The following is a 24,932-nucleotide window of genomic DNA, read 5'->3' on the forward strand; positions in this document are numbered from 1 at the left end:
GATTATTATTAAATACAACGCCCTCATCACACCAGTCAGGTCAGTGGTACTCCAGGCTATATTGCCGGCGAGCTAGCAAAACATATCATTTTTCAGAACCTCTAGGCCTTCAGTGTCTGTGTGTCGCAGCTCCTTGAATCTGCTGTTCTTTCTCGATTTGAATCACATTGTACCAAGTCTAGACAATAAGGTGTAATACATTTATCTGACCAGTGGGAGGCGGTACAACAACGGCTTGTTTCCTCGTTCGAAAGGGGGAAGGTAAAGTTTGCTACACAAACCGGCTTCATGCCCCCAACCGGAAACAGGAAGTTTCGACCACGATACAGGGATGCGAATGGAAAGCCACACACCACCGGCAGGAGTTGATGAATTATCGTGATTACCATCGTCTCTAAATTTAATAGAGTATGCTCTTTAGCGAGGTAGGTAAAAAATAATAGCCAGGTTTGAGGTCCAGCAGCGCATTCTCGAATTACTCGGTAGCTTGCTAAGGTTAGCTTGCATGGCTAATAAGCTAGCTATCCACCACCTTAGATTAGCAAGCTAGCTAACGTTGGTATTTTTATATATTTTTTGTGTTACGAGTTTCATATGGTATCATAGTAGCACTTTGATCCATGTATGATCATATGAACTGTATTTTGACATTATTACTAACAATTGTGGACGTACCTAACGTTAATCCGTTAGCGTGCGATCCAAACGTAATGCCAACGTTTTGCTACGTTAACTTTGGCAATGTGCTGTTCCCCCTCCCTGTAGCCCTTCATGCGGAGGAGGTGAGCCTGGTTGGTCACAGGGATATGGTAATGTATAGTGACTAGCGCTGGACACAGACAGCACTGGACACAACAACAACAAGGAACAGCAGATTTGCCTGTGATGAGTTGCGAAGGCACTGGTTTGGGGGCCCCGGGCCCACGTGCAGGGTATTGGGAAAAAGTCAGTCGAACTCATTTGTCTTCCTCTCCTCTACCCTTGCTGTCACTTGTGCAAAGCTATTTTGGGTTTAAGGATTTATATTGGGTATAATCTCCTTTATTGTACCCAAATCAAAATCCAACAAAATAATATACTCAATGAAAATTGGAAATCTTTGCTTTTAAAAGGCGAAACGTTTGTGTGGATGTTTTTTTTTTTTTGAGGCTTACATCAATTGAAATGCCATCTGGTGTATTGCACACAATGTCCCTGTGAACTCAGACTCAAATCAGCGAACTTCATTATGATTGGACAGGACTCTGTAATATTCGGCTCTGATACTTTGATACTCGCTCTAACAAACTCAATGATCCTGTGTACTCTGACCTGATACTCCAGTGTACTATATGACATTGATTATAAGATATTGAGATAATATGTCAATGACCGTGTTTTCGATACACCTAAACAGGGGTGGGGAAACTCCAGTCCTCCAGGGCCTGATTGGGGGGTGTTACGCTCTTTCTCCATCCCTAGCAGACACAGCTGATTAATCACATTGTATTCTAAACTGAAGATCATGATTAGGTGATTATTGGAGTCAGGTGTGTTAGCAAGGGGGATGGGGGGGCAAAACTGACCTATCAGGCCCTCGAGGACTGGAATTACCCTCCCCTGCACTAATGCACTGAATTATCTTTAGAAAGATATTCCATGTTTACTCAATGATACTGTATGACACTCAGCGATACTCAACTGTTCTCAATTACGCTGTACGATGCTCTGCAACGTTTTACGGTGTGTTGTCTCCTAGGCGACAAAGCTGCCCTCCCTTCTCCTGATATCGATCAAGTTATTAACATGTTCTTTGTTGTCATAATGATTGGTCCCTCCTGCAGATCCAGGAGCGCTCAGCCTCTTTGGAGACCTGTCCGTGGTGTGCTGCTAAAGGGCAGACTCGGGCTCTGCGTTCCTATAGGATCAGCATCCAGGAGGTCATCACCCTCTGCACTGACCCACAGGTAGGCGAACACAATCAGCACGACATCAACTAAAACAGTGGGGTATTTCACAAAGCAGGGCCAATGAGTGAGGAGCAAAGACACACATTTTAGTAGGTTGTCTGAAACAAGATGCCCGTTTTAGTAGTTTGTCTGAAACAAGATGCCCGTTTTAGTAGTTTGTCTGAAACAAGATGCCCGTTTTAGTAGTTTGTCTGAAACAAGATTCCCGTTTTAGTAGTTTGTCTGAAACAAGATGCCCGTTTTAGTAGTTTGTCTGAAACAAGATGCCCGTTTTAGTAGTTTGTCTGAAACAAGATGCCCGTTTTAGTAGTTTGTCTGAAACAAGATGCCCGTTTTAGTAGTTTGTCTGAAACAAGATGCCCGTTTTAGTAGTTTCCTGTAAAAACATTGTTTCAGTGTCTGGGTTGGCTTTGCTGTCTGACGTAGTGGCAGTATTACGAGGGTCTTAAGGCATGGGTGAATTCTGTTACTGTTGGTAATACAGTCGGACACTTTGCTAACGGGTCCTTTCTCTGTCCTCCTGCTAACGGGTCCTTCCCCTGTCCTCCTGCTAACGGGTCCTTCCCCTGTCCTCCTGCTAACGGGTCCTTCCCCTGTCCTCCTGCTAACGGGTCCTTCCCCTGTCCTCCTGCTAACGGGTCCTTCCCCTGTCCTCCTGCTAACGGGTCCTTCCCCTGTCCTCCTGCTAACGGGTCCTTCCCCCGTCCTCCTGCTAACGGGTCCTTCCACTGTCCTCCTGCTAACGGGTCCTTCCCCTGTCCTCCTGCTAACGGGTCCTTCCCCTGTCCTCCTGCTAACGGGTCCTTCCCCTGTCCTCCTGCTAACGGGTCCTTCCCCCTGTCCTCCTGCTAACGGGTCCTTCCCCTGTCCTCCTGCTAACGGGTCCTTCCCCTGTCCTCCTGCTAACGGGTCCTTCCCCTGTCCTCCTGCTAACGGGTCCTTCCCCTGTCCTCCTGCTAACGGGTCCTTCCACTGTCCTCCTGCTAACGGGTCCTTCCCCTGTCCTCCTGCTAACGGGTCCTTCCCCTGTCCTCCTGCTAACGGGTCCTTCCCCTGTCCTCCTGCTAACGGGTCCTTCCCCTGTCCTCCTGCTAACGTGTCCTTCCCCTGTCCTCCTGCTAACGGGTCCTTTCCCCTGTCCTCCTGCTAACGGGTCCTTCCCCTGTCCTCCTGCTAACGGGTCCTTCCCCTGTCCTCCTGCTAACGGGTCCTTCCCCTGTCCTCCTGCTAACGGGTCCTTCCCCTGTCCTCCTGCTAACGGGTCCTTCCCCTGTCCTCCTGCTAACGGGTCCTTCCCCTGTCCTCCTGCTAACGGGTCCTTCCCCTGTCCTCCTGCTAACGGGTCCTTCCCTGTCCTCCTGCTAACGGGTCCTTCCCCTGTCCTCCTGCTAACGGGTCCTTCCCCTGTCCTCCTGCTAACGGGTCCTTCCCCTGTCCTCCTGCTAACGGGTCCTTCCCCTGTCCTCCTGCTAACGGGTCCTTCCCCCGTCCTCCTGCTAACGGGTCCTTCCCCGTCCTCCTGCTAACGGGTCCTTCCCCGTCCTCCTGCTAACGGGTCCTTCCCCGTCCTCCTGCTAACGGGTCCTTCCCCGTCCTCCTGCTAACGGGTCCTTCCCCCGTCCTCCTGCTAACGGGTCCTTCCCCGTCCTCCTGCTAACGGGTCCTTCCCCCGTCCTCCTGCTAACGGGTCCTTCCCCGTCCTCCTGCTAACGGGTCCTTCCCCGTCCTCCTGCTAACGGGTCCTTCCCCGTCCTCCTGCTAACGGGTCCTTCCCCGTCCTCCTGCTAACGGGTCCTTCCCCCGTCCTCCTGCTAACGGGTCCTTCCCCGTCCTCCTGCTAACGGGTCCTTCCCCGTCCTCCTGCTAACGGGTCCTTCCCCGTCCTCCCCTAACGGGTCCTCCTCCTGCTAACGGGTCCTTCCCCCGTCCTCCTGCTAACGGGTCCTTCCCCCGTCCTCCTGCTAACGGGTCCTTCCCCCGTCCTCCTGCTAACGGGTCCTTCCCCCGTCCTCCTGCTAACGGGTCCTTCCCCCGTCCTCCTGCTAACGGGTCCTTCCCCGTCCTCCTGCTAACGGGTCCTTCCCCCGTCCTCCTGCTAACGGGTCCTTCCCCCGTCCTCCCGCTAACGGGTCCTTCCCCCGTCCTCCCGCTAACGGGTCCTTCCCCCGTCCTCCCGCTAACGGGTCCTTCCCCCGTCCTCCCGCTAACGGGTCCTTCCCCCGTCCTCCCGCTAACGGGTCCTTCCCCCGTCCTCCCGCTAACGGGTCCTTCCCCCGTCCTCCCGCTAACGGGTCCTTCCCCCGTCCTCCCGCTAACGGGTCCTTCCCCCGTCCTCCTGCTAACGGGTCCTTCCCCCGTCCTCCTGCTAACGGGTCCTTCCCCCGTCCTCCTGCTAACGGGTCCTGTCCCCGTCCTCCTGCTAACGGGTCCTTTCCCCGTGCTACGTTATAGAGAGTGGATGCTGTCCTTGGCCTCACCTTGACAGAAAGAGAGAATACAAGTTGTAGGCTCAAAATGTTTCCAGATACCCGTTTATAATCATTTATTTGTTGTTGCCAGGCCTTAAATAACAATTTTGTTCTTAATTGACTAGCCTGTTTTTATAATAAGCCTACCCATCTGAATAACCTCTACCCTCTGGCCCCCGCCCACAGTGCCTGTTTCCCCTGGTCTCGCGGCCTTTGGAAGATGTCCTGGCCAGCCTCGTACCCCCTCTACCCCAAACACAGACGGGGAGGAAGAGGAAGAGTCCCAGTGGGTTGGAGATTGGAGACTCTGTATCTTCCCCAAAAAGCGCACGATCGGAGGAGGCCGTGTCACAGAATGAGAGTCGCCCAGTCGTCAGGATCACCAGCTCCGAACTCAATGGCGAAGACTGCTTTCATAAGATGAAGCACACAGTACAGAAGGAGAGAATCGGCCAATCTGAACCCACAGACATGGAGCTGGTGGATAAAACCCTCAACTATCCACTTCCTGAGAGGGGAGGGGCCAATGGATACCACAGGGATTCTGATTGGCCGATACCAGAGGAAATGGACCAGAATGTCCTAGATGAGGGAGAAGATGGTGTCTTTCTCCCAGAGGAGGTTACACCTACTTTAGACAAGGGGTTGCCTCTCCCAGAGAAGACTGTACCTACGTCACAACTGTCTTTTGTAGACGCTGAGCCTGCACCAAAGGAGGTTATCTGTCCCTTAGACGAGGCTGTTTCTGCCCTAGAGAAGATTTTACCTCCCGTAGACTTGGCTGTTTCTGCCCCAGAGAAGAATGTGGATGCTCCAGAGAAAGTTTTGGCTCCACGGGTAACTGTCCCTAATTTACAGGACACAGTCTGTCTCCTAGAGGCCCTACCTGTCCCAGGGGAGGAGGCCCTACCTGTCCCAGGGGAGGCTGTCTCTCTGCTAGAGGAGGCTCTACCTGTCCCAGGGGAGGCTGTCTCTCTGCTAGAGGAGGCTCTACCTGTCCCAGGGGAGGCTGTCTCTCTGCTAGAGGAGGCTCTGATTGTCCCAGGGGAGGAGGCCCTACCTGTCCCAGGGGAGGCTGTCTCTCTGCTAGAGGAGGCTCTACCTGTCCCAGGGGAGGCTGTCTCTCTGCTAGAGGAGGCTCTACCTGTCCCAGGGGAGGCTGTCTCTCTGCTAGAGGAGGCTCTGATTGTCCCAGGGGAGGAGGCCCTACCTGTCCCAGGGGAGGCTGTCTCTCTGCTAGAGGAGGCTCTACCTGTCCCAGGGGAGGCTGTCTCTCTGCTAGAGGAGGCTCTACCTGTCCCAGGGGAGGCTGTCTCTCTGCTAGGGGAGGAGGCTCTACCTGTCCCAGGGGAGGCTGTCTCTCTGTTAGAGGAGGCTCTACCTGTCCCAGGGGAGGAGGCCCTACCTGTCCCAAGGGAGGCTGTCTCTCTGCTAGGGGAGGCTGTCTCTCTGCTAGAGGAGGCTCTACCTGTCCCAGGGGAGGCTGTCTCTCTGCTAGGGGAGGCTGTCTCTCTGCTAGAGGAGGCTCTACCTGTCCCAGGGGAGGAGGCCCTACCTGTCCCAAGGGAGGCTGTCTCTCTGCTAGAGGAGGCTCTACCTGTCCCAGGGGAGGCTGTCTCTCTGCTAGAGGAGGCTCTACCTGTCCCATGGGAGGAGGCCCTACCTGCCCCAGGGGAGGCTGTCTCTCTGCTAGAGGAGGCTCTACCTGTCCCAGGGGAGGCTGTCTCTCTGCTAGGGGAGGCTGTCTCTCTGCTCGAGGAGGCTCCACCTGTCCCAGGGGAGGAAGATGCAGAGGGAAAGGAGCCTGTTCCTACCATGGAGACTGTCCTGGTCCTGCAGGAGGCTCTAACTGTCTTAGAAGAGGCTTCACCTGGAATGAAGGAGGGGCTAAGTGTCTTACAGAAAGAGGATGAGGAAGAATTGGTTCTAATCGCCTCGGAGAAGGAGGAAGAAGTCGCTGCACTGGTGGCCTTGGAGGCTGTGTCTATACCTGCCATGGTTGAGGTTGTCCCTGCTTTAGAGAAAGATGAGGAGGATCTGCTTGTCTTTGACGGGGAAGAGAAGATACAGGATGAAGAGCGCCCCCCGCAGGGGGTCTGTAGACCCTGCAGTGTGGACCTCAGTCAGAGCAAAGTGCATGATGGTCAGGAAGATGACGGTCCTATCAGAGCTAGAAGAAGAGCTCACAACGCCCGACAACTAAGCGACGAGGAACAGGAAGTAAGCGTCAAAGAGGAAGTGGAAGTCCTGACACCGGCGCCGAAAAAGAAAAGGGGCCGGCCAAGAAAGACTCCTATTATTAAATACACGCAGGAAGTGTTGCCCGACTTTGACCCGGGACTGATCTCGACGGGGGAGTTGGTCCCAGTTCCCGGACCTCACCTGTTCTGGAAGAATGAGCACAGTCTGGGTTGGCTGGACACCTTGCTGGTAGCGCTGGTCCACTGTCGCACCCTGAGGGACAGACGACCCATCAAGAGGCCCACTGTAGGTCAACCGGTCTGGGATCTGTGTGAGAGGTACGACCGAGCCTGTAGTCTCAGCGCAGCCTACCAACACACTGGCGCAGGTGGGTGGACATATCTATTTACTAAAGTTTATTTTGTATTGATGTACCACATTGGCAGCTAAGGGCTGAATATCTATTTGAAATGGGACAGAATGTATTCGTACACTCTCTTGCTCTTATGCAGTACAGCTGGCGTCAACAGGATCTCTTGTGTATTCCTGTCTCTTTGCCATTGGATTGCATTTTCCACTTTCCAGAGAAGTCCCAAACAAGTGTTTTTTTTGTTTGTTGTTGTTGTTTTTTGTTGGTCCTACATGAATGTTTATTACACCTGATGCGAGTCCTTCTCCCCGTCTCTCTCCAGATGGTGTCGTCCGTGTGCCCTCCGCCGTGTCACAGAGGGTCCAGACCGAGATGCAGGCCATCAGGACGGCCATCTTTAAACTGCTGGAGCCTCTGCTGAAATGTAAACTGGGTAAGAATCTGCGTCCATACGTTTTTAAAAGGTTGGTCCCCCCCCCAGGGGGAGTGAAACCCCACAATCCCGACGTTGCGAGAGCCATTCTCTACCAACTGAGTCGTACAGAACAACGGGTTCTTTTAAAATCCATGAAGCGATTGAAACAAGTGCACACTTCCTGAAAAAGAGGTAATTGGGATGCACCCTGAGGTAGGAGGAAGAGGGCGCTAAAATGAAGAAATCAGGGGAAGGAACAGGAGCTGTGGACAATGAGGCAAAGACATCTAACTAGTTGAGCTCAACGGCACCCAGTCCCCCAAGCTCACCGGCACCCAGTCCCCCAAGCTCACCGGCACCCAGTCCCCCAAGCTCACCGGCACCCAGTCCCCCAAGCTCACCGGCACCCAGTCCCCCAAGCTCACCGGCACCCAGTCCCCCAAGCTCACCGGCACCCAGTCCCCCAAGCTCACCGGCACCCAGTCCCCCAAGCTCACCGGCACCCAGTCCCCCAAGCTCACCGGCACCCAGTCCCCCAAGCTCACCGGCACCCAGTCCCCCAAGCTCACCGGCACCCAGTCCCCCAAGCTCACCGGCACCCAGTCCCCCAAGCTCACCGGCACCCAGTCCCCCAAGCTCACCGGCACCCAGTCCCCCAAGCTCACCGGCACCCAGTCCCCCAAGCTCACCGGCACCCAGTCCCCCAAGCTCACCGGCACCCAGTCCCCCAAGCTCACCGGCACCCAGTCCCCCAAGCTCACCGGCACCCAGTCCCCCAAGCTCACCGGCACCCAGTCCCCCAAGCTCACCGGCACCCAGTCCCCCAAGCTCACCGGCACCCAGTCCCCCAAGCTCACCGGCACCCAGTCCCCCAAGCTCACCGGCACCCAGTCCCCCAAGCTCACCGGCACCCAGTCCCCCAAGCTCACCGGCACCCAGTCCCCCAAGCTCACCGGCACCCAGTCCCCCAAGCTCACCGGCACCCAGTCCCCCAAGCTCACCGGCACCCAGTCCCCCAAGCTCACCGGCACCCAGTCCCCCAAGCTCACCGGCACCCAGTCCCCCAAGCTCACCGGCACCCAGTCCCCCAAGCTCACCGGCACCCAGTCCCCCAAGCTCACCGGCACCCAGTCCCCCAAGCTCACCGGCACCCAGTCCCCCAAGCTCACCGGCACCCAGTCCCCCAAGCTCACCGGCACCCAGTTCTCATGGCCAACAAATTAATCGATTTCCACAGAGGTGAAAATTAGACTTTTTTTTTTTTCAGGCAATAATTTGATCTCAAAATGGGTCCATCCATGAGAATAAAACTTTGTGGGGGTGGTCTATCACTCTACGTCTGAATGGGGAGTCTTCTCCCCGTGTGATCACATCCATCTCTCTGGTAATTAATGTCTGAGCACAGAATGCCCCCCGACCACGTCCTCCAAACAGAACATCTGGGTTCAGAGGGATGTCGGAATGGGGGACGTCGGAATGGGGGACGTCGGAATGGGGGACGTCGGAATGGGGGACGTCGGAATGAGTGTTTTATCCAATAACACGTGTGACCTGCTAAAAAAATCACAGAAAACACGACTCAAAATTTCTGCTCCAATTTAGGGCTGGGCGATATATCGAATTAAGTCAATTAGTTTGAATTTATGTCTTTGTGCGATATTCCAAATGCCTGTTTCGCATGTTGTTGTCATGTGTTGCTACCATGTTGTTGTCATGTGTTGCTACCATGTTGTTGTCATGTGTTGCTACCATGTTGTTGTCATGTGTTGCTACCATGTTGTTGTCATGTTGTGTTATGTTGCTACCATGTTGTCATGTGTTGCTACCATGTTGTCATGTGTTGCTACCATGTTGTTGTCATGTGTTGCTACCATGTTTTTGTCATGTGTTGCTACCATGCTGTGTTGTCATGTGTTGCTACCATGTTGTTGTGTTGCTACCATGCTGTGTGTGACGTTAACTTCAGTGTGTTGTATTGAGTAGAGGTGTGAAGATCAGGGGTTTGTGTAGCACGTGTGCAGAGCCTGTAGAAAACGGGAACAGGCGACCTGGAGAGGAGGAGGGCCCTGTGGTATCACCATACTACTTGGTGTCATGATACGTTTTGGTATTGTGATACTTGGCCTGATACCGTTAGTAAAATGTTGTTATTGTGACAACTCCACTCTGAAAATAGGCGCGTTTTTCTTTCAGTTTTCGCAATGTTTTGTTGTTGTCGTGTTTCCCAACAAATTGTCCCTTTTCTTCTGGTCCCTCAGGCAGCATCCCCGATCTGAACCTCTTCTAGGAGACACACACACACACACACACACACACACACACAGCCCCTAACATTACCATCGATTCCAGACGGACCTGATTTTTACCTGACCCCTGACCTCACCCTGACCCCTGCTGTGTTGTCTGCTCTCCTGCAGGTCAGAATGAGAGGCTGGTTTTTGTCCTGCCTCTCCTCCTCGGGGCTGACTCCTGGGCTGAACGGCTCTTCCAGCATGAGTGTGACTGGCAGTTTCAGTGTAACTCGGCAATTTGCAGGCATGCCACCCAAACCAAGTAAGAGGCGTCGATAACTTGTTGGGGACAGTTTTCTGGACCGAGATTAAACCTATAACGTATATACTGTACTCTATACCATCTACTGCATCCTTATGTAATACATATATCACTAGCCACTTTAAACAATGCTACCTAATATAATGTTTACATACCCTACATTATTCATCTCATATGTATACGTATATACTGTACTCTATCATCTACTGCATCCTTATGTAATACATGTATCACTAGCCAGTTTAACTATGCCACTTTGTTTACATACTCATCTCATATGTATATACTGCACTCTATATCATCTACTGCATCCTTATGTAATACATGTATCACTAGCCACTTTAACTATGCCACTTTGTTTACATACTCATCTCATATGTATATACTGTACTCTATCATCTACTGCATCCTTATGTAATACATGTATCACTAGCCACTTTAACTAGGCCACTTTGTTTACATACTCATCTCATATGTATATACTGTACTCGATACCATCTACTGTATCTTGCCTATGCTGCTCTGTACCATCACTCATTCATATATCCTTATGTACATATTCTTTATCCCCTTACACTGTGTATAAGACAGTAGTTTAGGAATTGTTAGTTAGATTACTTGTTGGTTATTACTGCATTGTCGGAACTAGAAGCACAAGCATTTCGCTACACTCGCATTAACATCTGATAACCATGTGTATGTGATATATAAGATTTGATTTGATTTGACTTGAGTCTTGGACTAAAGAAGCACTTTCAATGGAGAATATATCAAATGTTCACATACACATGGTCAGCAGATGTTAATTGTCACATACACATGGTTAGCAGATGTTATTGGTCACATACACATGGTCAGTGTAGTGAAATGCTTGTGCTTCTAGTTCCGACCGTGCAGTAATAACCAACAAGTAATCTAACAATTCCCCAACAACTACCTACACACAAAGGGGGTGAATGAGAATATCTACACATAAATATATGGATGAGCGATGGGCGAGCAGCATAGATGCAATAGATGGTATAAAATACAGTATGTACATATGATATGACTAATGTTAGATATGTAAACATTATTAAAGTGACTAGTGATCCATTTATTAAAGTGGTCAATGATTTTGAGTCAGTGTGTTGGCAGCAGCCACTCAATGTTACTGGTGGCTGTTTAACAGTCTGATGGCCTTGAGATAGAAGCTGTTTTTCAGTCTCTCGGTCCCAGCTTTGATGCACCTGTACTGACCTCGCCTTCTGGATGATAGCGGGGTGAACAGGCAGTGGCTCGGGGTGGGTGTTGTCCTTGATGATCTTTATGGCCTTTCTGTGACATTCATTTCTCGATCAGTGATTTAGTGATCAATATCCCCATTAGTCATCATCCTAGAAGATCTGTTTTTGACGACTCCTTCATTTTTCATGGTCGTCCCACTGCAATGCTGTCGACTCCCACTGCCCTGGGGCGGCAGGGTAGCCTAGTGGTTAGAGCGTTGGACTAGTAACAGAAAGGTTGTGAGTTCAAATCCCCGAGCTGACAATGTACAAATCTGGCGTTCTGCCCCTGAACAGCCGTCATTGAAAATAAGAATTTGTTCTTAACTGACTTGCCTAGTTAAATAAAGGTTAAATAAACATACTGTCGACTCCTCCCACTGTCGACTCTGTCACATGAACCTAATGGCCAATCAGAGAGCAGATATATCTGCCTCTTCTCCTACTTTCAGCGGACAGGTCACCTGGCCTGTAACAGCATCCTACACAGGCACAACACGCTGCTGAGATGGGCTGCAAGAAAGAGCGGGGAAGTGAGGGGGAGACCGGTGAAGTGGTAATTGGACTGCTGGAGGAGAGCCCAGTCTTTTACTCTGAGAATGTCTTCTTTTAAAAGAGGAACGATAGAAATCGATTTAGAAAGCGAGTCGTGAATGAAAACAAATATTTAACTCATCTAATTTCCTTCCTCTATTTTTTTGTGTATTGGTCATATTGTGGCTCTGAGAAACCAATTACAGACAACAGTTATTGGACGACATTTTCTCAGTGCAAAGAGCCAAAAGTAAAATGTGGCTGACACACTATGTAAAGTTATTGTTGTGACTATGACTCTTCAACAAACTAGGTCCAGTAATGCTGCAAGAGGGGGTCGCAAAAAGGTCTGGGGGTTGGGGGGGGGGGGGGGGGCTGCTGTATGTGGGTACGCAGACCAGCGAAACACTGCGCCCCCTCGTGAATATGGCTGTGTCTCTCTGATGAACTGGTCTTTTGAATGGCAACGACAGGGAGGTTGACAGAAACGGGAGTGTAATGAGACACTGACCGACTCAACGGGACCAGAGGGGTTAGTGGTGCTGTCAGCTGTTTGTTCACCCTGCAACCACCCGACTATATAGTGAAAATCTGAGGCCCTCACCTGACCCCCAACCCACTAATATAGAAAATACACTGTAGGCTGACGACAGACCACATGTGTTTTATATATATTTTCTAACAGACCTGGGGTACAGGATTTACATGGAAGGATTAGGATATGTTTTCGCTTATAATTTCCAATATTTTGGTAGGATATTTCGAGAGCTTGGGACTGTACTGTTCTATCTGCATTTTGTGAAAATGTATTTATTGACCTGGCCTCCTTCCGTTCAATGTTTTCTACAGGGCATTCAGAAAGTATTCACACCCCTTGAGTTTTTCCACATTTTTTGCGTTAAAGCCTTACTCTAAAATTGATTTAAATACATAAATATCCTAATCAATCTACACACAATACCCTATAATGACAAAGCAAAAACATGTTTTGAGACATTTTTACAAATGTATAAAGTATCTCCATTACATAAGTATTCAGAACCTTTACTCAGTACTTTGTTGAAGCACATTTGGCAGCGATTACAGCCTCAAGTCTTCTCTGGTATGACGCTACAAGCTTGGCAGACCTGTATTTTAGGAGTTTCTCCCATTCTTCTCTGCAGATCCTCTCAAGCTCTGTCAGGTCGGATGGGGAGCGTCGCTGCACAGCTATTTTCAGGTCTCTCCAAAGATGTTAGATGGGGTTCCAGTCCGGGCTCTGGCTCGGCCACTCAAGGACATTCAGAGACTTGTCCCCAAGCCACTCCTGCGTTGTCTTGGCTGTGTGCTTAGGGTTCTTGTCCTGTTGGAAGGTGAACCGTCACCCCGGTCTGAGGTCCTGAGCGCTCTGGAGCAGGTTTTCATCAAGGATCTCTCTGTATTTTCCTCTGTTCATCTTTCCCTCGATCCTGACTAGTCTCCAGTCCCTGCCGCTGAAAAAACATCCCCACAGCATGATGCTGCCACCACCATGCTTCACCGTAGGGATGGTGCCAGGTTTCCTCCAGATGTGATGCTTGCCATTCAGGCCAAAGAGTTCAATCTTGGTTTCATCAGACCAGAGAATCTTGTTTCTCATGGTCTGAGAGTCTTTAGGTGCCTTTTGGCAAACTCCAAGTGGGCTGTCATGTGCCTTTTACTGAGGAGTGGCTTCCGTCTGGTCACTCTACCATAAAGGGCTGATTGGTGGAGTGTTGCAGAGATGGTGGTCCTTCTGGAAGGTTCTCCCATCTCCACAGAGGAACCATCGGGTTCTTGGTCATCACCCTGAACAAGGCCCTTCTACTCCGATTGCTCAGTTTGGCCGGGTGGCCACCTCTAGGAAGAGTCTCCAAACTTCTTCCATTTAAGAATGATGGAGGCCACCCTTCCCCAAATCTTTACTGACAATTTTTTTCCACCTCATGGCTTGGTTTTTGCTTTGGTATGACTTGTCAACTGTGGGACCTTATATAGACAGGTGTGTACCTTTCTAAATCATGTCCAATTAATTGAATTTACCACAGGTGGACTCCAAGTTGTAGAAACATTTCAAGGATGATCAATGGAAACAGGATGCACCTGAACTCAATTTTGAGTCTCATAGCAAAGGGTCTGAATACTTATGTAAATAATAATACTAAATAAGAAAGATATATATTTATTTTTATACATTTGCAAAAAAGAAACATTTAAATACATGTAGATTGATGAGGGAAAAAATGTATTTAATAAATTGTAGAACAAGGCTGTAATGTAACAAAATGTGTGAGAAGGTCAAGGGGTCTGAATACTTTTCAAATATATAGTAACCTCTAAATGCCCCCATTCATGTTCAAAAGAATACAAGATAAAACACATACACCATTTTAAACCAATAAAATTAAAGACATTTTCACATTTTCAAAAAGATGATTGAGTCAACTGTCTAATTGGATACATGCGGCTTCTATTCTGTTATTACATGTTGCCCTAGACGACTAAATCAAGCTCACCAGAATGTCATTAATCGATAGAATGAATGATTCAATCGAGTTGACATCAAAAGTTTTCTGTCATTTCTGTTTCTTTGGCAGAGCAAAGACATTTAGGCACCGGGGAGAAAATGCAATTAACCCTCCCCCAAAAAATGGGAAAGATTTTTTTTGACCGGTTGTAAGGACATAGAAACCTGTGAAAATGACCCAACATGTTTCTGATAAGATTTCAATTTGTCTTGGTTGCATATTTTATGTTGCTGTTATGATGCTGATAAAGACAGCACCTTTACATATGGTCCCTAACTGTGGTTGAAATACTATCAGCTGTTATGATGCTGATAAAGACAGCACCTCTACAGACAGTATTTCAACCACAGTTAGGGACCATCAGCTGTCATGATGCTGATAGTGTAGCCAGAATGTAGCTGTAGCGTAGCCAGAATGTAGCTGTAGCGTAGCCGGAATGTAGCTGTAGCGTAGCCGGAATGTAGCTGGAACGTAGCTGTAGCGTAGCCGGAATGTAGCCGTAGCGTAGCCGGCACTGCTATCATCCTCTAACCACGTCAACAAATCTTTTCCCAACATTACTTTTCCATCCCTCCCTTCTCTTTATTTTCAACTCTCCATTTTGCAGCTTGTCTCTAACAGAATTAAACGCTGACATTGTCTTTTTTCCCACCATGGATCAACGGTAACTTTCTCTGCCCGTTCCTGAAAGCATTGGGCGATTGGCGTGTCGGCTATTTGGTGCAGTTAGGCCCTAAAGCTTAGATTTACGCACTGACGCCAGATAATGAAAGATAAACCTCAATGTAGCCTCTCGATATAAAAATGACCAATGAATTATATTTTAAGGAATTGTTTTCTCTTTTCTTTATTATTTCTTCAACCCGTCAGCTCTTCATCCACACAGTATTTAATCACCCTAAACCCTCCCACCCCGCAGATATAACCGCAGTTTGAGTCAACACACACACACACACACACACACACACACACACAGGGAGTCAACCCACACGTCACTAGTGTGTGTGTGTCATTATTCAGATGAAGAAACACAAACTGTGAAAATGTGTTTTTCTTTTCAGATGTAACAAGACCCTCACCACTTTCACCAAGGTGGTTTCTGATTGGCACCCTCTCAATGCTGCCAACCAATCACGTTGCTGCAAGTGTAATAAGATGAAGCAAGCCAGGATGTTGGTGCTGGAGAGGTGAGGGCGCGACCTTTAACCTTTTCATACCTGGTGTGGATCTCTCTCTGTCTATTGTCTCTGTTCTCTCTCTCTGACTAGTGTCTCTGTTCTCTCTCTCTGTCTATTGTCTCTGGTCTCTCTCTCTCTCTGTCTATTGTCTCTGGTCTCTCTCTCTCTCTGTCTATTGTCTCTGGTCTCTCTCTCTCTCTCTGTCTATTGTCTCTGGTCTCTCTCTCTCTCTCTGTCTATTGTCTCTGGTCTCTCTCTCTCTCTCTGTCTATTGTCTCTGGTCTCTCTCTCTCTCTCTCTGTCTATTGTCTCTGGTCTCTCTCTCTCTCTCTCTGTCTATTGTCTCTGGTCTCTCTCTCTCTCTCTCTCTGTCTATTGTCTCTGGTCTCTCTCTCTCTCTCTCTCTGTCTATTGTCTCTGGTCTCTCTCTCTCTCTCTCTGTCTATTGTCTCTGGTCTCTGGTCTCTCTCTGTCTATTGTCTCTGGTCTCTCTCTCTCTCTCTGTCTATTGTCTCTGGTCTCTCTCTCTGTCTATTGTCTCTGGTCTCTCTCTCTCTCTCTGTCTATTGTCTCTGGTCTCTCTCTCTCTCTCTGTCTATTGTCTCTGGTCTCTCTTTTCCTTTACCTAGTTATTCAGTTAGTGCACATGGAGGAGGAGAAGAGTGTTGTCTCTCCTTCTGTTTCCTGACATGTCCTGTGTCGTTTCTTCCAGGCTGTCTCCTGTGTTTGTGCTACACTTTGCGGAAGGTCTCCCTGACAACGACCTCAGCGCGTACTCCTTCACCTTCCAGCAGCAGAGGTACTCCATCACCACCGTCCTGCAGTACGACCAGCCGCTCAACCACCTGGTCAGCTGGATACGTATCCCTGACGGTCAGTTGGTATTTAATTTATTTAATTTAATGTCTGTTTCAACTCAATTCAGGTATAACTTTAATTTGTCCCCTGGGGCGATTCCTTACTTAGTATCGTCGTCGTTGTTGTTTACTGGTCACTGAGTGAATTTTATTCATTTTTCTTCATACTTCCTTTATCCTTTATGGATAGAAATAAATCTAGATTTTTATAAGTGAAAAGTCAGTCTGTCCAATAATGTGTCTCGTTTATAAAGTGCCAATCGGTAGGACTCTTTACGTTGTGTTGGGGGGGTAACCATATAAAAGACATGGACAGAGTACCAGAAATACCTTCAAAAAATCCATTTATTTATCACAAGGCTTCAGCGCCTTCCTGCTACTGAAGAATGGTCTGAGAAGGGAGCATGTCAACCATTCCTCTGTGACTAGTAACTGTGTAAAACCCATTCCTCTGTGACTAGTAACTGTGTAAAACCCATTCCTCTGTGACTAGTAACTGTGTAAAACCCATTCCTCTGTGACTAGTAACTGTGTAAAACCCATTCCTCTGTGACTAGTAACTGTGTAAAACCCATTCCTCTGTGACTAGTAACTGTGTATAAAACCCATTCCTCTGTGACTAGTAACTGTGTAAAACCCATTCCTCTGTGACTAGTAACTGTGTATAAAACCCATTCCTCTGTGACTAGTAACTGTGTATAAACCCATTCCTCTGTGACTAGTAACTGTGTAAAACCCATTCCTCTGTGACTAGTAACTGTGTATAAACCCATTCCTCTGTGACTAGTAACTGTGTAAAACCCATTCCTCTGTGACTAGTAACTGTGTATAAAACCCATTCCTCTGTGACTAGTAACTGTGTATAAACCCATTCCTCTGTGACTAGTAACTGTGTATAAAACCCATTCCTCTGTGACTAGTAACTGTGTATAAACCCACTCCTCTGTGACTAGTAACTGTGTATAAAACCCATTCCTCTGTGACTAGTAACTGTGTATAAAACCCATTCCTCTGTGACTAGTAACTGTGTATAAAACCCATTCCTCTGTGACTAGTAACTGTGTATAAACCCCATTCCTCTGTGACTAGTAACTGTGTATAAACCCCATTCCTCTGTGACTAGTAACTGTGTATAAACCCCATTCCTCTGTGACTAGTAACTGTGTATAAAACCCATTCCTCTGTGACTAGTAACTGTGTATAAACCCTATAAACCCATTCCTCTGTGACTAGTAACTGTGTAAAACCCATTCCTCTGTGACTAGTAACTGTGTATAAAACCCATTCCTCTGTGACTAGTAACTGTGTATAAACCCATTCCTCTGTGACTAGTAACTGTGTATAAAACCCATTCCTCTGTGACTAGTAACTGTGTATAAAACCCATTCCTCTGTGACTAGTAACTGTGTATAAAACCCATTCCTCTGTGACTAGTAACTGTGTATAAAACCCATTCCTCTGTGACTAGTAACTGTGTATAAAACCCATTCCTCTGTGACTAGTAACTGTGTATAAAACCCATTCCTCTGTGACTAGTAACTGTGTATAAAACCCATTCCTCTGTGACTAGTAACTGTGTATAAAACCCATTCCTCTGTTACTAGTAACTGTGTATAAAACCCATTCCTCTGTGACTAGTAACTGTGTATAAAACCCATTCCTCTGTGTATAAAACCCATTCCTCTGTGACTAGTAACTGTGTATAAAACCCATTCCTCTGTGACTAGTAACTGTGTATAAAATCCATTCCTCTGTGTATAAAACCCATTCCTCTGTGACTAGTAACTGTGTATAAAACCCATTCCTCTGTGACTAGTAACTGTGTATAAAACCCATTCCTCTGTGACTAGTAACTGTGTATAAAACCCATTCCTCTGTGACTAGTAACTGTGTATAAAACCCATTCCTCTGTGACTAGTAACTGTGTATAAAACCCATTCCTCTGTGACTAGTAACTGTGTATAAAACCCATTCCTCTGTGACTAGTAACTGTGTATAAAACCCATTCCTCTGTGACTAGTAACTGTGTATAAAACCCATTCCTCTGTGACTAGTAACTGTGTATAAAACCCATTCCTCTGTGTATAAAACCCATTCCTCTGTGACTAGTAACTGTGTATAAACCCATTCCTCTGTGACTAGTAACTGTTTATAAACCCATTCCTCTGTGACTTGTAACTGTGTATAAACCCCATTCCTCTGTGACTAGTAACTGTGTATAAAACCCATTCCTCTGTGACTAGTAACTGTTTATAAACCCATTCCTCTGTGACTTGTAACTGTGTATAAAACCCATTCCTCTGTGACTAGTAACTGTGTATGAACCCCATTCCTCTGTGACTAGTAACTGTGTATAAAACCCATTCCTCTGTGACTAGTAACTGTGTATAAAACCCATTCCTCTGTGACTAGTAACTGTGTATAAAACCCATTCCTCTGTGACTAGTAACTGTGTATAAAACCCATTCCTCTGTGACTAGTAACTGTGTATAAAACCCATTCCTCTGTGACTAGTAACTGTGTATAAAACCCATTCCTCTGTGACTAGTAACTGTGTATAAAACCCATTCCTCTGTGACTAGTAACTGTGTATAAACCCATTCCTCTGTGACTAGTAACTGTGTATAAAACCCATTCCTCTGTGACTAGTAACTGTGTATAAACCCATTCCTCTGTGACTAGTAACTGTGTATAAAACCCATTCCTCTGTGACTAGTAACTGTGTATAAAACCCATTCCTCTGTGACTAGTAACTGTGTATAAAACCCATTCCTCTGTGACTAGTAACTGTGTATAAACCCATTCCTCTGTGACTAGTAACTGTGTATAAAACCCATTCCTCTGTGACTAGTAACTGTGTATAAAACCCATTCCTCTGTGACTAGTAACTGTGTATAAACCCATTCCTCTGTGACTAGTAACTGTGTATAAAACCCATTCCTCTGTGACTAGTAACTGTGTATAAAACCCATTCCTCTGTGACTAGTAACTGTGTATAAACCCATTCCTCTGTGACTAGTAACTGTGTATAAAACCCATTCCTCTGTGACTAGTAACTGTGTATAAAACCCATTCCTAACCTTCTCTCTTCCAACAGGATCATGGTTAGAGTTCGACGACCTGAAGCATCCTGACTGTGTCTCGCACACCCAGCTGGCTGTCCCGCCTCGAGAGATCCACGTTGTCTTCTGGGAGTTGGAGACAGACCGACCGGACAACCCACAGACACCCTGCTCTTCTCCTCCCGAAAACCTGACGAGCACTTCCTTGATACAGAAAGAACCTCACCCGGCCCAGATCTTTGTCGTTAATGAATCTCTAGACCTTTCTCAGACGGTCTCTGACGACTTGGACGCCACCATAACGGCAGACGACATAGATAACAATATGGACACAACATTAACGAATAACGTAGAGTCTCCCATCATCATCGGTTCCACATCCATGCTCGCTGATGTACCGTTCCAGTCCTGGTCTCACGACCTCTCTCTCCCCCTCCCTCTCAATGACACGGCCGTTGTCGAGGCGCTGACGGTGTCTGACAACACAGATAATGACGTCATGGACACCGCGGTAACAGCCGGTGACCCGTCCATCGGTTCTGCCACGCTGCTCGACACCTTCGAAGGCCTCTCCCACGACGACATTGTCACCCTGACGCTCGTAGAGGTCAAAATGGACTCTGAGAGCAGACCGTTGGACGACATCACCCCGGCTCCCAAACAAAATGGAAGAGACGTCTGCTTTCTCTCGGCTCCTGGATCTGAGACCCCACCACTTGCCCATGAAACGACCCCACTTGCCCATGAAACGACCCCATCTGCCCATGAAGTACCCACTGAATCTGAAACAGACGACGAAGACGTCGCTGAAAGGCCAACGTCCCCCGATACGGCCAGTGAGTTTGTCCCTGACAGCAGTGACGGCCCGTCTCAGACCGACTCTGAAGGAGTCACTCCTAGTCCTCCCAGGATCAGGAGGAGAAGCAATAGACCTAAAATGGCGTCCAACGCTCCAGTTGCTGCTGCAGCGAAGGTGGTCACAACAACACCAATGGCACTTTCTGGAAACTGTGGTGACATAATCCTGCCTTCTGTTGTATCTGTGATGTCACCATCATATGTGGATCCCAGCACCGCAGCACCTAGTCTCCCTCCCCTGCCCCACCCCAAAACCCCCAATACCCCCAACACTCCGGAGAGCACGCCTGGTCTCCCTCCCCTGCCCCCGCCCCACCCCAATACCCCCAACTCTCTGCAGAGCACGCCTAGTCTCCCTCCCCCGCCCCCGCCCCACCCCAATACCCCCAACTCTCTGCAGAGCACGCCTAGTCTCCCTCCGCCACCGCACCCCAACTCCCACTGGTCGTACCTGCTCAGCCGCCACCCCACCGCCACCCCCACTCCCCCCGGCACCCAGAGACAACCCAGTCAGTTGAACCACTCGACACCCAACCGGTTCCAGCAGCTTTCACAGAGCCGACAGACCCCCAAGATGGCTCCCCCCAACCCAGACACCAGGTTGAAGAAGCCTCCTCCTCTCCCCAAAGCCAGACTCAGTAAAGAGGACAACGAGGCCCTGCCGGTGAAGGCTGCCGAGATGTACGGAGGGTTCCAGGCCAGGAGCAGGAACGTAAATACAAACATAAACAATGTCTCTTCCAAGACTTCACCTCCAACCCAGCTCCTCTCTCAAAAGACACCAAGTCAGCCTGTCGCCCTCGCCTCGCGAAAACCCCCTATCGACAACACTGCAGCAGCGTATCCTATCATGACCTCACTTCCTTCTTCTCCGGGAGTCACGGAGCTCCATAAAATCTCTTCCTCCAGGAATCAAGGCCCCGGTGGCCAGGTCCCGAAGGTTCCGGCTGGCCTCAGTGAGACCGAAGCCCTCAGGTACAAGCTGCTGAAGAAGCTGAAAGCCAAGAAGAAGAAACTGGAGAAGCTGAATCAGAAGTTGGGTTTCCAGGCGGCTGCAGTAGGACAGGAAGTGACCCACGGACCAGACTGTGCCGACCTTCGCTCCCCCTCTACTGTTAGCTCCAGTACCTCCGCCTACGACGGCCCCGCCTACGACGAGTTCTTCGCTGACCTTCTGTCGCCCGCGACGACTGCCAGCAATCTATCACCGGACAGCACGGGCTTCCTGGATATGCTCACCACCAATGGGCAAGAAGGGGGAGGGAACTTGGCGTGTGGGGGGAATGCGATTGGTGGAGCCTCACAGATGATGACCACTGCGACCTTACAACCGGCCAATCACGGTGTAGTAATGCCACTGCCTGGTCTAGATGAGCCAATCATGACCTCCGGTGAGAACTTCCTGGAGGAGTTCATATCGGGGTCGGCCAATCAGCAGATGGAGACGGAAGCACTCAGTGCTTTCGACCTGTTCTTCTAGGCTTCGTTAACCACAGGTCTAGGATCTGCTTACCAAACCCCTGAGCCTAAACATCAAAGCTTAGCTCAGATGTCTCCCTGGTCAGTATTACAGATTCTGTTCAATGAAAAGATTCTCATGTCTAATTCGTTGACAAGATCACTATATAGGAAGTGGAGTTGCCAGGAGAAACGGCATGCTACTGCACCTTTCAGTCGCGTGTGTGTGTGTGTGTGTGTGTGTGTGTGTGTGTGTGTACGTGACATCAGTGGGTTGTTCTGTTATTGGTAGCATGTGTCACACAAAGTGGAATCTTAACAGCTAGCCGTTTAAAATAAACACTCCCATACCATTCATGCATTTACTTGTTTCCAAAATAATGTTGATACTCAATTGAAGCTTTGTCCTAAATGCCACCTTATTCCCTATATACTATATTTAGACCAGGTCCTATAAGGTCCTCAAGTCAAAAAATAAATAAAAAATAAGACAGATTGAGGCTTTTAAACGAATGTGAAATATAGAGCTTCCTTCGGGGTATTCTGTAAGGTTAAAAGGCGAGTGGTCTGATCCTGCTTCGGATTGTTCTGAAGAAATCATGATACCGTTTTGCTTTAGTTTGCCTTTTTAATTATTTTATTTACATTTTCTCTGAATTACTTAAAATCCTGACAACTAAGATAAAAAAAAAGCTGGGTTTGTGTTTTAGTGGTGGTTGGAACTCTGATCTTGTCCATCGGTTGTTTTTGAATGTAATTTTTGTAATACGAAAAGTGACTGTTGTAAAATGTTGTACAGGATTGGATACTGTATATAATTCTAATAAAATCAAATGTTTTCTTTAAACGAAGGCCTTGTCTGAGCCGGTATCTAATATTTGAGTCTGCTTGATGTATCTTTACACCACCTGGACAGGATCGTTGATGGTCTCAAGGCCTTCTCCCTAATCTTATATTTTTGTGTATTATGGTAGCAAGTGGAAAAGAATATACTGTGAATTCTAATAATCAATCAGTATACAAAATGCTCAGTGTCACGTGACATACCGTCAGTCTACAGGAAATCAAGTCTGGGGGGGGGGATTTGTGAGAATCAACTAGCCTGGTTCCCGTCTGTTGCCATGGCAATGAGTGGCGTGATGACACAAACCGACTAGCTTTTTGTAGTTGTGGTCTATATTACAGGGTGATAAAATGTGTTAACTACTAAATATTATAAATTAATTGGTAAGTAGTTCAACGGCCACTTATTCTGATCATAAACTGAAGCTAAGAGCTGCGTAACTTTAATTTACCAGGTCCGACTGTTCGACGGTGCTAGGACGCCATCTAGTGGAGAACATGCGAAAGGGCATATCCATTTTCCCCATGCTCGGCTTTTCACTGATGCTACGTAAATAATTTTTATCAGTTGGCGGGATCAATGTTTCATTTAATGGTAGGACATATTCTCATTATTGGCGACAATAATGTAACAGTCAGTACGAGCTAGACTGATTTATTTAATATTCACTTGACTATCTTGTCTTTTTCGCGCAGAATACTCGTCGCCAATTGGAACGTGATGGATGCACGCGTCATTGTAGAAATATGTAAGCAAATGCAACTCCGTGCTAAAGCCGTCACTACAGACCCAGGTTCGACCCCCGGGTTGTATCACAACCGACCGACCGTGATTGGGAGTTCCATTAGGCAGCGCACAATTGGCCCAGCGTCGTCTGGGTTTAAGGGAGGGTTTGTCCGTAGTTGGCCGTTATTGTAAAATAAGATTTTGTTTTGTAAATATAAAATAAATGCTTACAATATCTATTCAGAAGTAAGAACAGTAACAAAACACTAATTCCCATACCGGGAGTCGAACCCGGGCCGCCTGGGTGAAAACCAGGAATCCTAACCGCTAGACCATATGGGATGCTGCTGTAGTTTCTCGATACAGCAGTGTAATGTTTCCAGAAGAGAAAGGGGAGTTGATAGGCCTTCCTACCACACACACCAGTCCCTTAAAAGCCGATTTATTCTTGATCCTACAATGCGAGAAAGGGGCTTTGTATGGAGGGTGTGGAGTAAATTGCGCCTCTGGAGGCTTGCTGAGGCCAAATCAAGCGTTGTACCACATCGCCGTGCATCTCCCAAATGTTGTACCAATGCGCAGGTTTCCCCATAGCCAGAGAAGAAGACGAAGAGAGAGGCCCAACTCGGAGGAAAATCTGTTTCCCTCCAGCAGGTGGCGGTCTTTTCATTGTTTCAGTACACTCTCAAATACGTTTTTATATTGAGGCCATGGCTTATTTGCTATGAGGTTTATTTCATCATAGAAGTTTCGTAATGCCAAAGTTGTTGCGAGTGTAGTGGTATAAGTAGGACACGTGACGTCCCGACAACTTTGAGAGAGAAAAATAATAATTGCGCAGTTGTCTCGAGTTTTCATAGTCATGACATGAGGCGAGTAGCATAGCGTCTCTCTCCATTGAATGCAGTATAAATGCCCCAGTCTCTGCAGAGACCGCATCACAGTAAATGCTGTACCACCAATACATATGATGGATTGATTATGAATCTACTACGAAATTACAGCAGTAAAAAAAACGGTGTTTTCAGGACACTGTAATTATATATATATATATATAGTGGAATGACCTGACTAGATCATAAAGGAACAATTGTCCAGACAGAGGAGTGAGTTTACGAATTGATGGTTTATTAACCCAAAGGCTACTGTTTGGCCTTAGCTCACCCCAAATAAATGAAAGATAACCCACAAGCCAATCGTGACCTTCTCTTGTGAAGCCCAGACGTCAGAGAGAGAACAAAGGCTAAACCTGGTCTTAACCTCCAATGCTCCACCCCACTGCCCAACCCCTCTCCACGTCCCTGCCCCCCCCCCACCTCAGCGCCATTCCAGGCATTCCCGTGATTGGCAGATAGCAGGTTGATTGGCATGTCGGACCCTGCGAACACTGTATATATATATATATATCAACCTGCTATCTGCCAATATATATATTTACCATTAACTCTTCATTGTTTGAAAAGGACCAATAAGTTGGCCTAAGCATTTCACTGTTATTCAACACCAGCTGTTTCTGAAGTTTATGACAAACAGAAATGTATTTTCATTTGATTTGAGTTCTACTGTACTTTGTCTGAGTTCTACTGTACTCTGTCTGAATGAGTTCTACTGTACTCTGTCTGAATGAGTTCTACTGTACTCTGTCTGAATGAGTTCTACTGTACTCTGTCTGAATGAGTTCTACTGTAC

The 24,932-nt window shown here is 47.8% G+C and overlaps 1 protein-coding gene and 1 non-coding gene across 2 annotated transcripts; one reads left to right on the forward strand and one right to left on the reverse strand.

Moving 5' to 3' along the window:
* Window positions 1–293: 293 nt before the first annotated feature.
* Window positions 294–22,524, forward strand: uspl1 (ubiquitin specific peptidase like 1). The gene is made up of 9 exons (XM_064982475.1): window positions 294–425; window positions 766–945; window positions 1,824–1,946; window positions 4,604–6,986; window positions 7,291–7,401; window positions 9,801–9,936; window positions 15,322–15,447; window positions 16,151–16,311; window positions 19,393–22,524. Exons 2-9 carry the CDS (start codon window positions 886–888, stop codon window positions 21,693–21,695), a joined length of 5,403 nt encoding a protein of 1,800 aa, XP_064838547.1. The 5' UTR covers window positions 294–425; window positions 766–885; the 3' UTR covers window positions 21,696–22,524.
* A 989-nt stretch (window positions 22,525–23,513) lies between these two features.
* Window positions 23,514–23,585, reverse strand: trnae-uuc (transfer RNA glutamic acid (anticodon UUC)). Its single transcript has one exon. It is a non-coding gene; the product is annotated as a tRNA-Glu (tRNA).
* Window positions 23,586–24,932: the final 1,347 nt, after the last annotated feature.

This window comes from Oncorhynchus masou, chromosome 12 (genome assembly GCF_036934945.1).
Source record: "Oncorhynchus masou masou isolate Uvic2021 chromosome 12, UVic_Omas_1.1, whole genome shotgun sequence".
Classification (NCBI taxonomy): domain Eukaryota; kingdom Metazoa; phylum Chordata; class Actinopteri; order Salmoniformes; family Salmonidae; genus Oncorhynchus; species Oncorhynchus masou.

Bases quoted from the DNA above. Each gene is read 5' to 3' on its own strand.
- uspl1 (XM_064982475.1), top strand. From the start codon at position 886: ATGAGTTGCGAAGGCACTGGTTTGGGGGCCCCGGGCCCACGTGCAGGG. The intron at 7,402-9,800 runs GTAAGAATCTGC...GCTCTCCTGCAG, and splicing joins TCTGCTGAAATGTAAACTGG to GTCAGAATGAGAGGCTGGTT. The intron at 15,448-16,150 runs GTGAGGGCGCGA...CGTTTCTTCCAG, and splicing joins AGGATGTTGGTGCTGGAGAG to GCTGTCTCCTGTGTTTGTGC.